This window comes from Tamandua tetradactyla, chromosome 17, assembly GCF_023851605.1.
Source record: "Tamandua tetradactyla isolate mTamTet1 chromosome 17, mTamTet1.pri, whole genome shotgun sequence".
Classification (NCBI taxonomy): domain Eukaryota; kingdom Metazoa; phylum Chordata; class Mammalia; order Pilosa; family Myrmecophagidae; genus Tamandua; species Tamandua tetradactyla.
In genome coordinates, this window is record NC_135343.1 from 82,038,895 (window position 1) to 82,053,317 (window position 14,423).

General features: G+C 42.3%; 1 protein-coding gene across 5 annotated transcripts in view; it reads left to right on the plus strand.

Annotated features, from left to right (window-relative positions):
- The window catches only part of CRIM1 (cysteine rich transmembrane BMP regulator 1), a 214,236-nt gene that overhangs the window by 93,084 nt on the left and 106,729 nt on the right, over positions 1-14,423 (plus strand). For all 5 annotated transcript variants that reach the window (XM_077135053.1, XM_077135057.1, XM_077135054.1 and 2 more), the window contains 2 exons: positions 1,361-1,603; positions 2,646-2,766. In XM_077135053.1, the coding sequence (XP_076991168.1) occupies positions 1,361-1,603; positions 2,646-2,766 (364 nt within the window). The remainder of the gene's footprint in view (positions 1-1,360; positions 1,604-2,645; positions 2,767-14,423) is intronic.

Below are 14,423 nucleotides of genomic sequence, written 5' to 3' on the forward strand. Positions count from 1 at the left end.
CATGATACATATTGTTTAACTGATTCGTTAAAGCTGTGAGTATGAAGAATCTCCTGTACTGTGCTTTAGATAAGAAGTAGTTAGACAAGGAAGGTGCTCAGAAATAAATGTATGGCCATCAAGGTAGAAAATGACCCGAGGGGCAGGCATGGTTGTGGAAATAGGTCAGCTTTTATGATAGCAGGGTCACTGTGGAGTGGAGCTGGGGAGGCCTGGGTTCTTGCTAGTTTTACTACTGACCTTAGACAGTTCACTAGGGCTGTCAGGTACCAGGTAGGTGAAGGTCTACAAGGTTTGGGTCTAACCTGGAATATGATTCCACGTTTGGATTTTATTTTCAGAAAGACAGAGCTTATAGAAACTTACCCCAATATAACATGGCATTATATACACCCAACATTTGCTGACTTCCCCCTAAAGATCATGGGCTATGATGACGTCATTTGGTTTATTTCAGTCTTTTCTTCAAGGATCTTATGTTGGTGTAGGTTTATTAAACCAAGAAACTGAGCTGTAGCTCTAGAAATCAGAGCTGTGCTACCCAGTCCTAAAATCTTGTGTGTGTTCTCCCATCCTGATTTTTTTCCCATCTCTAAAATTGAGATGCAGTAGTTGAGTAGATAGTATTGGAGAAGAGTTGGGGAGGGGGAGTAATTTATTGATCTCTGGTATGACAGAAACCCATCAGATGCCATTTAGGGAAATTGCATGGGGATTTGGCTTATTATCCATTGTGCTGAGCTGACACCTAATAGACTCATATAATCTTAATAAGTTCAGCTCATCTAAACTCAAACTTGGGAGCTGGATTTCTTCCACCTTTGTATCTTCTGTTTTGTTTCCCAGGCCCTGAAGTAGCCATGATTTATTTGTGAGGCTCTATTTTAGTGTTTAAATGTAATACTTTCAGAGAACAGCCCTTAATTTTTTTTTTTTTTTTTTTTTACATGGGCAGGCACTGGGAATTGAACCTGGGTCTCTGGCATGGCAGGTGAAAATTCTGCCACTGAGCCCTTGAAGCTTTTTTAATTCAAAGGTCTTTTAGTTATTTGATGACCGAGTTTTCAGATTCAGTATGCTGTGTGTGCCTCTTCCCTTTTTCTTCATCTTGGTCATTGATCTGGGTGTTGATTATTCAACAAGAGCGAGTAGGTAGATGGAGAAGGTATTTTGGTGTCATGGGCAGATTTGGGGGAAGAGACTTTGTGGTTGGCTAAACTGGGTTTTAGGGTTGTCGCTGGGTCTCTTTCTCTGCCTCCTCTCTGGTTAGTAAATAGATCTTTTACTAAGGAAATGTGCTTCTGTGAAAGTGCCTCACACTGTCCCCAGGCATGTGCTAAATTCTTTCTCTCCCATTTAGAAGAGAAGCCAGATTGCTCCAAGGCCCGCTGTGAAGTCCAGTTCTCTCCGCGTTGTCCTGAAGATTCCGTTCTGATTGAGGGCTATGCTCCCCCCGGGGAGTGCTGTCCCTTGCCCAGCCGCTGCGTGTGTGACCCCGCGGGCTGTCTGCGCAAAGTCTGCCAGCCGGGATACCTGAACATACTGGTATCGAAGGCCTCGGGGAAGCCAGGAGAGTGCTGTGACCTCTACGAGTGCAAACCAGGTGCGCGCGGGCTTGGCCTCACAGCCTTGCTCCTCTGCTTCCCAGCGGGACGCAGACCCTCGTAGGCGAGCCATGGCCTCTGCTTTCACAGGACGGGTCATGTCCTCCTCACTGCGTGTGAGCCTGACACTCTGGGCTCAGGGCAGCCTGACTTCTGGCCTTCGGGTCAGGGAACCAGAGTGACAATCCACTGCTGTGTGAGCGCCTTCAGACCACCCTGTATTTTCCTCTTTTCTTCTTCAAATTATACTTGATGGGGGTGGGGAAAGGGTGAAATTTATAGTGTTTATTGCTACCCGCTTCATTCCCCAGGGAAGGCATAGCCTTCATTTGCAGATGTATCTGTCACTTCACCATGCATTACACTTAGGCAGTCGTTATATATAAAACCCATTTTTAGATAAATGTGTGCATCAAAATGGCAGAAGTTTTATAAGGAACTGCTCAGTCCCAGTCTTTCTCCTGTGCACCGTTCCACCACCCATCCCCTTGTCTTTATAGTGTGTGACTGTTTTACTCACCTTTGTTCCCAGCATTTGATTTGTTGTTGCATCCCAGCTGTTTCTTGCTCTGTATTATTTCTAATAATCTTGCTTTTGTGGCAACATTTCTAATAATATGTTCTGTGAATACATATCTGAACTATAGTGATTTCCTCTTCGTAAGTTTCTAACTGTTGGTCAGATTTTTTTTTCCTACTAGATAAATGCTTCAAGCAAAACAATCCTTGCAATCTCTTGAACTTCTCTGTAAGACACACCTCTAACTAAATATCACCATCCATATGACCAACATTGGTTTAATACTCTCCCTTTCTCTCTGTCTTCACCTGAACTCCTAAATGTCTCGCCCCCCTTCCTCATTTCCTAGCATGGGACATGTTGTAGTTTAGTAGCAGCGCTTGTCAAAAATGCCACAAAAACATGGTTTCTAGGAAGTAGGTAAACTTTTGAAGTTTGTCTAGAGATGCTGTTTAATTTGGGGACTCAGCATGAGAGTAAATGTAATAGTAAACGGTACCTCTGTGTTTGTCCCTTTGCAGTTTTCAGCGTGGACTGCAGCACTGTGGAATGCCCCTCCGTTCAGCAGTCCGTGTGCCCCCTGGATAGCTATGAAACTCAAGTTAGGCTCACAGCCGATGGTTGCTGTACCCTGCCAACAAGGTTGGTTTCTCATTCGTTCATCGAGTTTTCTCATCTGTCTTGTGTGTTCACCTCATTTAGGGTACAGTTTCAAGCATGCGGTTTGTTTTCCCACAGGAAACTTAATACTTTCCTTCTGCTGTGGAGAAACCACTGAACTGTTAGTATGACTTGGTATTTGCATACAACTTTCTAGGGATCAAAGCCAGGTATCTTCAGAAGAAGTCGTTAATTCCATATAGACTCATTAGGGGTGTCTGCACACTTTTGAGAGCAGGAGATTATACAGGCAAACATGTCCCTGTATCTGTAGACAGGGAGGGAAGGCAGTACATTTCAGTAGCAGGCAGGCCGTTTGATCTACTGCAGCGAATGCCGATAGGTGCTTCAACACTTGTCCGGTGGGGTGAAACACTGCCTGCCAAATCAGCGTGCTCTCCAGGCATCCTTGACGTTTGGGATCTCACATCTACCCACACACACCTTTGCTGGGGCAAAGAGGAATCTACGTTCTTATAAATGCTTCTGGACAAACACGCACATCTCTCTGTGACTTGGTGGGAAAAAAGCTATCCTTTTAGCTGCAGTAGTAGGACATCCAGTTGGTCCAGTAGGGCTGGGCTTTCTCCAGAACGTGAAGGTGCCTGAGTCCTGTCCTGGACACCGTAGATAGCACCCGCAGAGAGCTGGTCCTTTGCACTCGGCCTTGGGGCAGATTGTGCTGGAAGGGCTCGCATTCTGTTCCCCTCGGTGGGACTTTCCCCCTCTCTGCCATGAGCCCTGTCCGTCTTTTACTACCTGCTCTCCCACCATCACGTACCTTCTCCCGAGTCCGGGCCTCGAACCTCTCAAAGCACTGATCTCATTTTTTTCAACGTCTGTCCTACGTTTAATACCAAGAATTAAACTGCCCCTTGTTTAACTCCATTTCTATCTTCTTCTCCCTCATCCCCAGTTCCATGGCCAGGCACTTAACATCTGTGTTTGTTGAATGAGTAGTGGTGATTACACAATTATACAAGTATATGTGATCTGTAATTAAGGAAGTATCGGTTATTTGTCCATAATTAGATGCGCCATTCAAAATTTGTTCTGATAGTTACCCTTTTCTTCTTTCTTCTCTTAAAGTATATTAGATATCTCATGTCTTACAGCCCTTGTCTGTCAGAAACCTAGTATTCTCATGGATATATCCAGCATGGCTTTTCTTATACTTTTTATGGTCTTATAAAATGGATACAAGGATTTTTGTTAAGATAATATATTAGCTGTAGTACAGCAACCTTCCCAGGACATTTCTGTGGCATAATTTATGTGAAGAGGCTTTGAAAGGAGTGAAGGGCTGTGCAAACAGAAGGTATTACTAATTAGTAAAGGAGGAAAATGGAGCGTTATTTACAGTAACAGATGTCCGTTCAAGGTCTTCGTCAAAAGGAAGGTGGCGCCTTGTATTGAAGAGCCTAATTAATCAAGACGAAGCCAGTTGTTAATTAACAAGCCCCTTAGTGAGAGAAGGAGCAATTCTCAGCCCACTGTCAGGAAGGGGCTGTAGCACGGTCTTGCGTGTGGGAAGCACAGTAAGCTGTTGCTTCAGTATATTCAGGAATGGATTGGGCTACTTCCTGAGGTAGATGGAGCCCGCTGAGGCTGGACAGGTTTCTCTTCGTCTGCATGGCCACCTGCCAGAAATGCCCAGAGGGAATGTTTGGAAAGGAGGTTGGACGAGATGCTTCCATTTTATCTCCTATCTCCTGTGAGTCTGGCAAACTTAAACCTTGGGAAGCTCATTATTGTACTGCTGTAATTTTCAACTTTGGCACTCAGAAGTAAAGAATGGTTGGAGTTAAGTGTGCCTCTCATGTTGAAATGGAAGCATGGAGAAGGAAGTCATTCAAAATCTTACTGTAAATTATTTGCCGAGAAGGAATAAGTTCTCACAGCTCTTTAGTTCCCTGTATTTTGGGTAGTCAGTGACCCATACTCATCCCCTGCCACTTCTCCACATGCATCCTTTGTTCCCGCTTGAACCAGGCCCGCTCCCCATGCTCTGTCAGGCTCTGGGTCTTTGCTTTCGCAATGGCCTCTTCCTGGATTGCCTTTTCTGTACACCCTCACCAACCTGTCCTGAAACTTCTCATCTTTTCTGTGCACCTGGGAACTTCTCATCTTGCAAGACTGAATTTCCTTCTCTTTGAAGTGTTTTTAGTCCTCAGGTGCTAAGGATGACTTACGTGTCTGTCCCCTGTTTCCCTGTGATCCCCTGTGCATCTCTTTATCATAGCACCTTTCACAATGCATTGACTTTTTATGTTAGTCTCTTAATCTCTGTGATTCTTGAGGAAGGGCAATATTTTGTAGCTCTTAGTACCTAAATGAGGACTTAATGTAACATGTCAGTCCTCATTGATTGATGAATAAATAAATGAATGGATGGGCAGGTCCACGCTTAACCATCATGATTTCCGTGACAGTTTTTACAAAGAAATGAATAGTTTTAGTTTCTTGTTACCTTATTGCTATGGGAAAGTAATACTGTTCCTTGTCTCACTTTAAAGCCCTTGGATTTTCCCCCGACCCCCTTCTTTCATGGTCCAGTGCTCCTCTGTACGACGTGACCCTCTGTTTCAAGCTCTGTGCCCACCATTCACAATATGGGGTGGCTATTATGTCTTTTACCTTTTTCCATGTTGTTCATCCTGCAAGACTCAATTAAATTCCACTTTGCCCATGACATTTTTGTGCTTCAACCAACACCCCTCCAACCCTCTAGGAACTCCCAGCATATCCTTTCCCATGTTGTCAGTTAATCATCTACTTCTTCGTATTTTTATTTAGCTGTTTACATACATAAAAATCTTGTCTTTCCTACTAAAGGACATTTCTAGGAGGTTGGGAATTGGGCCTTAATCTTCTTTTCTTCTCTTCTGTATATACATTAATAGCGAATGAATCAGTGAATGCAGAATAGGCTCAAACTGTGGCTTAGCCCTATTTAGCCTGCTTTGGCATATTAACAGATTCCCAGTTATTTAGAAGGGTTATAGACAGGTCAGATAACGACGAGAGGATAAAAACCCAAACAATCGTGTTAAATGGAAATAAAAAGATATGTAGTGATAGGGGTAGTATTTTAAGAGAAAAAAAAAAACACAACTTTATTCATATGTATGACCCAAGTCAAAAATTTTCTCTGTAAGAGCATCATTTTAGTGTCTTGAAGATCGTTCTGGAATATGTAAGACCCTCTTACGATTATTTGACCTTTACTAGCAAAACTGTAGAGACCATTGTTAAGATCGCAGAGCCATTTGAAAGGAAAGCTGATGGGGAAAATCCATTTAGAGTCGGGACAAAGTAAGAATAAATATAAAAAACTTTAGCAGTAGGTATTATTTTGATCTTGGGTGAAAATATCAATCCTTCTTGTGTAAAGATTTATTATGCTTTCACAGAGTAGAAGGGCATTTGCGGACTTCCCTGCCCTCCTTCTCTTTCGGAACCTTTTCCTACCTCCCTCCCTCCCCTGGAACTGCCCTTCCCAGTGACCTTTTCCATCTTTTCAGCCCCCCTGACCGCCCTATTTCTGTGTACGTCCTTGTTCAGTTTGTGAGTTTTCTGTGGAGTCGTGTGCACTCGGTTCGTTCATTCGTTCTCTGATTCTGGATTGTGCTTTTACAAGTAACTGATGCTGCCCACTGCGTCTTCTTACCATTATACCACTTCTGTCCCACAGCAAGGACAGTTTCCCACTTGCCTCTGCCCTTCCTTTCTTTGACACATCTGTGTTTTTTTTTTATGGCCTGCCATCCTTCCTTTTACCCTCTTATGTGTCTTGCCTCCTGAACCTCATCTTGTTTGGACAACCTTTGTAAGCATGATATTACTGATGCTTGTGCGTTACTAACTCTTACTTTTCTCAACATGGTTTAGGTTTCCAGGCACTCTGCCATTTCTTTTCATCCTTCTCTCTGCTGTTTGTCCCTGGACATAATGTGAGCTTTATGGCAGAGGCAGTTCATCAGACATTTCGGGAGAGGCTGGTGAGGGGTGAGAGTTGGTGGCTTACCAAGGACATAAAAACTGCACCTTGACAAAACGGAGAAATGGGTGAGAGTTGGTGGCTTACCAAGGACATAAAAACTGCACCTTGACAAAACGGAGAAATGGGAAAATCCCTGGTGTCTGTGAGCATCTGATGGTCTCTAGAGGTCCTTTGTGTGTGTACGCATCTGAGCACAAGAAGTCCTCTGTCCCTAAGAGAATTTACAACAGAGAAACTTCTAAATCAGATACATTGATCCAAATGATGTCTTGGCAGGGAGGAAAAAATGAAGTCTTTAAGTAACATACAGGTAGCAGTAGGAATGCGATTGACAGCGTATATGTGTCTTGCTGTGTACAGAGCATTTTCACTTCTGTCACTCTCATTTATCATCACTCTGTCTTCATGAGGAATTTACAGGTGTGATAACTGAGGTTAAGAGATTAAGTGATTTGTGCAAAATCACAAATGTTCTGTTATACCAGGGATAGAGCAGGTGCAAGTTTTCAGTCTAGGTTCTTGGATTGTAAGCCTTCTCTTTCTTTCCACTTTAGTTTTTTAATAACATTGTTTTGTTGGTGGTGGTTTTGCATCCAGGAAGGGTATGAATATATTCGTATGTAAATGAATTGATTTATATCAGCATGGTACATATTAACAAAGTACATCTGTATTTCAGTTATGTATTGCTCTGTAATAAGTCATCCCGTAAACCTGCCACCCCATGCGTTGTAGCTTACAGCAACAAAGGTTTTTTTAATTTATCATCATTATTATTTCTCATGCTTATGTGGGTTGACGCAGTAGTTCTTTTGCTCTCTTCTTTTGAGAGCTCAGCTGGGATGGCTGTCATGCTTATGTGGGTTGACGCAGTAGTTCTTTTGCTCTCTTCTTTTGAGAGCTCAGCTGGGATGGCTGGAAGGGTCTCTCTCCCCACCTGGTCTTTCATCCAGGGCTGCTTCACCTGATGACAGAGGAGAGAGGCAAAATAGAGGAAGCAGTAAATCTTTTATAGACCAAGACTCAGACATTGCATATCACTCTGCCATGTTCTGTTGGTCAAAGCGAGTCCCCAGCCCTGATCCCAAAGGGTTGGGGAAATAGACACCATCTCTCGATGGGAGGAACTGCAAAGAAATCCTGGCCAGTTTTAACCCTCCTTAATTTACATTTAACCAAAAATAGGTGCTGTTTAGAGTTCAGAGTTCATTTTCTGACTTCAGAAAACTGGCGGACTGCTGCAATTCTGTGACCCTTTTCCAAAGACCAAATGTCCTTCTGGCCCCAGGGCTCTGCGTACACAGGTGTAATCTGGGCAGCCTCTGCCCTCTCCCCTGAGCAGCTGCCTCCTTCCTTCCCTCTTCACTTGCCAATTGGCAGCTCACCCAGAGAAGGCATGTGATTTAGGAGCCTTTGAGCTCTATCTCAGCTTTAAGCATCATTTAGCCAACCATTATTTTTAACTCCTCTCCTTAAGGAATGTTGTGATTACCTAATTAAACCAAGTTTTCTCTCATCACACAGCAGGGAGTGCTATTTCTGGATTCCACAATATCTGCCTGATGAAACCAGATCAATTTTAAAAACAAAAACAAAGCTCATAAAGTTCTTGCATGGAAATTTTTCTCTGTGAGGGTTAAGAGAAGTGTGGATCCACCAAATGTCAGATGAGGGATAGATCCAGCTTGTATGTCTACTATACTTCTGTGTCAGCCAGCTCAGACCCCTCAGGTAGCACGGTTTGACTGTTTCTCAAGAAGATAGTTCTTAGAACACAATTCATTGTTTTCTCTTTTCATTTTGCCTCCTATATTTCACCAGTCTTTCAGCTATGGGCTTACAGACCTTAATTGGCTCAAGAATTTAGGCAGTAAATATCTCCAACCTATTCACCTTCAATATAAGTGAAATGAATTTCTTATGCCCTTATATACCTTTGATTTAAGTAACTGCTTTTATGTTTATTAAAATGAATGAACTTAATATGGTATTGATATTCACCCATTCTAAATTTATTTCAATGAGCTTGGTCCCAACCATTTTGTTCTTAAAATGTTCTGTTATCAATTTCTGCCCCTAATTAAACATTTCTTAAAAGTTATTGAGAAAAGGCCAATCCAATTATTTAGAGGTAGAAATAAATTATATCATTGTTTATGATGTTCAGAAACTTAAAACAGGGTTTCTCTGGATTGTGTACGCTGGAACAAGCAATTTCCCAAGCTCTCCCCCTGGCTTTAGCCTCTCTCTGACCAGAGGACCTCATTCTGTTCCCGGGTCTGTATCTGAACATTAGTATCCCTTGCTTTGTGAGACGCTGCACTGAAAATTCTGTTTTATTTTTAAATCCAGTTTTAGAAGCATTTTGTAATGTTTTTCTTGGTTCCATGGTAATTAAAAATTCAGGGCGGGCCATGGTTCTCAGCAGGCAAGAATGCTTGCCTGCCATGCCAGAGGACCCGGGTTCAATTCCCAGTGCCTGCCCATGTAAAAAAAAAAAAAATTTAAGGCTGTCTGTTAGATGTGTGACTAATATTTTGATTTCTGTATTCACCAGCATATTTAAGAGAGTATATTGAGCCCGTTACCTTCTAAGAACAGTCCCACTGGAAATGTTGATAGAGCTTGAATCCAGAGCTCAGCCCAAGAGGCAGATTGTCTCTGCCTCTCCCACTTCATAGGTGAAGTATGTAGAGCCAGAAGTGCCTGGAGACCAGCAGAGCCAGGCTGTGGGAACACACACTGTCTCCCTTTGGCTTCAGCTCACTCGCCACCAGCCCCTGCCGCCACCACCCAAGAGACCTGAGACTCTCTTCCATGTCCTGCACTTTCCTTTGTTATTTTAGTCTGTAACCCAGTGTGTACATGTGATTAGGTGAAGGACAGTCCAGTACGTATCACATGGAACTGCAAAGAGAATATGAAGCTTACTGTTAGCAGGCTGAGTCCAGACCCACTTCTACATGAAGTCAGGCCAGCATTTCCTTTTATCTGGGCCTTGACTTATCTGAGAAAGATGGAGAGGTTAGAGAATCTCACAGGTAACTTCTACCACTGAATTTTTGGCTTCTCTGAACCCTCTATAGGGGAAAAGCCCAAACTTGCTGGTGATAGGAGACTCTAGGAAGAGAAAGGAAAAGGAGTTCTTTTTTTTTTAAATCCCAACTCAGAGAGACAGAGAAGTTTGGCACAGTGGTAGAGAGAAGTTTGGCTTAATAGTTACAAGGGAAGAAAGTCCAAAGGAAGTCATAAAAGAATTATGTTGGGTTTTTTTTTTCGTTTTCTTATAAAAACAAAATTTAGAAAGGGAAAAATGAAACAAACCCCTAGACTAATAACTTAAGTCAGGCTAATCCGAACTGATTGAATTGTGAAAGCTGGGTGATCGTCTAGTACAAAAGAAGGCCCATTTGGTCAGTGGCTGAGTATTGCTGGTTATATGTTTTTTGCATCTATAAATAGGTAGTCTCTTCTAGCAGGAGCAGGAAATTCTGGCCAAAGGCTGAATCTACAAGATAAGAATTTACTCTCTTAAAATGTTTTCCAGTGGAATGTGAGGATCTCTGTCTGTCGGCCTGCCTTGGTGTGTCTGTTGGGGGAAGCGAAGTACGCTTTTGCACTCTGCTCCCACTTGCTCACTTGTGCGCTCCGCTCCCACCTGCTCACTTTGTGCACGCCGCTCCCACCTGCTCACTTGGGCGCTCCACTCCCACCTGCTCACTTGTGTGCTCCGCTCCCACCTGCTCACTTGTGTGTTCTGTTCCTACATGCTCACTTGTGCGATCCACTCCCACCTGCTCACTTGTGTGCTCTGCTCCTGTGTGTTCACTTGTGTGCTCCACTCCTGTGTGCTCACTTGTGCACTCTGCTCCCACCTGCTCACTTGTGCACTCCGCTCCCACCTGATCACCTGCATGACCTACATCAATCCACACATGCCTGCTCATGGGCTCTTGGCCCTGTTTTGGTACTGGCTTCTCCCCATCTATTGCTATTTCACTTTCCCTGAGGTATTAACCCTTTTTTTGCCTTCCCTTTAACTCTCTCTTTATCAAACTCCTCTATATTCATATTACCTTTTTTCTGTATTTCGTATTTAATTGTACGTACACATACAGCAGAGTTTTAGGTTCTCTGTTCCTAATTTTATGATTCGATTTTGTCTCTCAAAATTTTAAAAACAAAAACATCTAAATTAGGTTCCTTTTTCCTTCTTTGAGCCTCACTTTGATATCTGTCTTATAAGATGTTGACCTTAGGCAGAAGACAATTTCCCACTCATGTCTTGTAGTATCATAACAGCTCCAACCACCTAGAATTCTAGGAAAGGAAATAAGATGGAAGGAAGGATACTAAACCCATTGTATCTGGGAGATATGTCAGAAACGAAGACCATAGCCAGAATGAATGTCATGGATTTCCTTTACTTTCACTGTGACACATAAATGTGAAAACCTAGCATGCTTCATTTCTGTGTGCTGTCAAGAAAATTCATCTTGTTGGTGCTATGTTGCATTACGATAATAGAATCTTAGCAGATTGCTAACACACTATTTCTTGTGGATAGATGTAGACATTTAGTAAAGGAACTTTCTGGGGTTCCAGAATTCACAGCCTGATATTGCTTCTTACCAGATGAGGCCAGGTGAATGGAATCTTTGCTAGGTTACCCTTCTCTTTGAAGCTCTTGAGTTAAACCAAAACTAATCTAATCACATAATTACAGTGTGTGAAGATAATATACAGATTTGAAAATGCTTAAATAGCACATACTTATTGAGGACCTTCTAGAAAATAGAGATGAATGAGCTTCAGGCTTGAAGGAGCTCAACACTTTGCAAATGTAACCATAACCAATTTCAGAAATATCGTGGACCTTAGGAAGCACACACACACACACACACACACACACACACAAAGTAGTCTCCCTTCAAGAAAATAAACCAATTAGCAAACTGGCTTTCTAACAAAAAGTAGCAACTTAAATTAAGAAACATTATAAAATAACATGCTAGCTTTAAATCCAAACCAAGAAATCATGAACCTAAGAAGTACACACAAATAGTAACTGATGAAAATTTTTTTATCCTTCCCTGTTTGTCTGTAGTTTTGAATCTTGGAATCATACAGTTCCCTTCTTACTGAGAACTCGGTGGATTTTGCTCATACTCCGTAACATCTGTCCACTACTGAGCTATAGTCTCTGCACAACAGTGTCGAGAGTCCTTAGGTCTGTGTTTGCTAACGTACTTACACTTAGGTAATTGAACTTTCTGGAGCTAGTCAGTCAGTCCTCCCTTCCAGAGCCCCAGCCTATAATTCTGGTCCAAGCCTTTAGGGAAGGATGTTAGAGATGGGCGTGGAGGGCGGGAGGACTGCACGAGGTCAGGTAACAGGCAGGGTAGGCCTGCCACCTCCAGGCACTTCAGCTCAACTAGACGGGAACTTCCTCAAGATGGCTTGGAGCTGTGAGGTTCATGCCCAGAGGTGAAGGAGCTCATCCCCTTTCCTTCTCTGAGACAGTGTGACATTCTTTTGATCATCAGATAATATATATTATAGACTCACGTACTTTAATATCGCATCGTGCTAGGTAAATGAGTTGTTTATATTATGCCTACTCAAGCTGGTAAGTGGAAATTGTCCCTGAATGTGCATTTTCAAAAGAACATTATCAGGTCAGGCCACGGTGGCTCAGCAGGCAAGAATGCTTGCCTGGAATGCCAGAGGACCTGGGTTCGATTCCCGGTGCCTGCCCATGTATGAAAAAAAAAAAACAGAACATTATCAAATTAAGAGCTTTGTAATGAATTATCATGTCCATCTGTTTCCAAGACATTGTGTCAAAGAAAATGACTCTTAGTAACAGCTTCCTTTCTGTTTTTTTAGTGATTGGGCTATTAGTAGACAAATTTCTATAATTCCTGTTTTTTTAGTGATTGGGCTATTAGTAGACAAATTTCTATAATTCCGTTCATTTTTTTTGGTTGTTTCCTTTCGTTTGGATAATTTATTTTGCTATTTTGTGGTATTAATAAAACCAGCTTATACATTATGTAAAATATGCATTAGCAGAGCCCAGATTGAAAACATTCCTGACTATTGACTTGCTATCGTGGTTGCATTCTCTCTGATTTTAAACAAACACACGTAAAAAGTGGGGAGGTATATTTGACGCTCTTCTTTCTCAACCAAGAACATCTATTCTGTTGCCCTCTGTCACAGTAATTTTTGGCTCAATAGAGCAAGTCAACTCATAGCTAAAAAAGCCAGAATCTATATTAAACTCTGATGTTTTTAAAACAAAATGATTGTAGGAATTCCATGTTATCATTGGACCTGCCCCAGATTGAAGAAATATGCTTTCCTAGAAATAAAGCTCTTGCCTTTTGGAGATGAACTGTCTCCCATACTTGAGTGTTGTAACTGGTCAATAATGCACTTCATATGTGCAAACCCTGTACTCTCTGTAAACGTGCCTCATGCTTTTTGTGTTTCACCGTGAGTTTGACCCACTGTGTAGTCTCATTTTATGTGTTTCAGTCCTGAAAGTAAGCAAAGCTCTTTCTCAGTGGTTGACAAGTTGGTCCGAAGTGGTCAGGAACGTCACCAGACGTTAATACCTGGCCCTCCAGACTCAGACTGAAAGGAAGTGCTTTGTTGAATCCCATGGGACTGAAGCAGCATGGGTGTAGACTCTCGGGGCCTTTCCTTTAATATGCCTCATTTAATATGCCATTGTTGGAGTGCAGGCAACTAGAACAGCTTCAGGTAGTTCTGCAGAGTGTTTTTTTGGTTATTTGCATAACTAGAAAGCAAATCTTGGATATTAAAATTCCACCTCTTCTAGAACACCAAAAGCAAACCAGAATTTCATAGAACATGTGTCACCCTTCATTCGCACCTTTGAATTGGATATAAGTGGTAGGGCTGCCCATCGTTGCAGGTAACACAGTTTACAGAAGGTTCAGGTTTATATTTGCCTGATAGACATTTAACTGCTTAACTGATACCCTTGAAATGGAGAAAGCTGGTTTCTCTTGGAATTGCTTAGTTAATCTGTTGTGAATGTATCACATAGGCCAGTGCATTTTAAATTATCCATTCCTGATGTTGCGTTTGTTTAAAAAGGAAGAAAGTTGCGTATCACGTGTCTTATGATACCAGCAGGCACTCTGGTTTTCATGGCTGGATCATGGATTCCGGAGGGCCTCGTGATCGTTTCCAAGACATTAATCTGTGTGTTTTTTTGAGGACAGAACCTACCTTATGTATTTCTCTCTCATCAGTGTCTAGAATGGGTAAATGTTCAATAAATGCTTTTAACTAAATTGTATAGACAGGCAGTTTTGATAAGTCCGAGCATCAAAACCCCATAGTGTACCTGGTCTGTTCAGGAGGCAGCACTGGGAGTCCCAGGCATTGTGCTTCCTGGCAAGAATAAGACATAGTCATTGAGTCAAGGGAATTTATAGTCTAAAGGGGAGGCCAACATGCACATATTACCACCGTTTAAAGTGTCACATGCTTTAGAAGTAGAAACCTGCAAAAAGCAGTAAGCCCACAGAGAATGAAGTTTCTAATTCTGGTCAGTGACAGTGGCTCAGTGGTAGATTCTCTCCTGCCATGCCGGAGA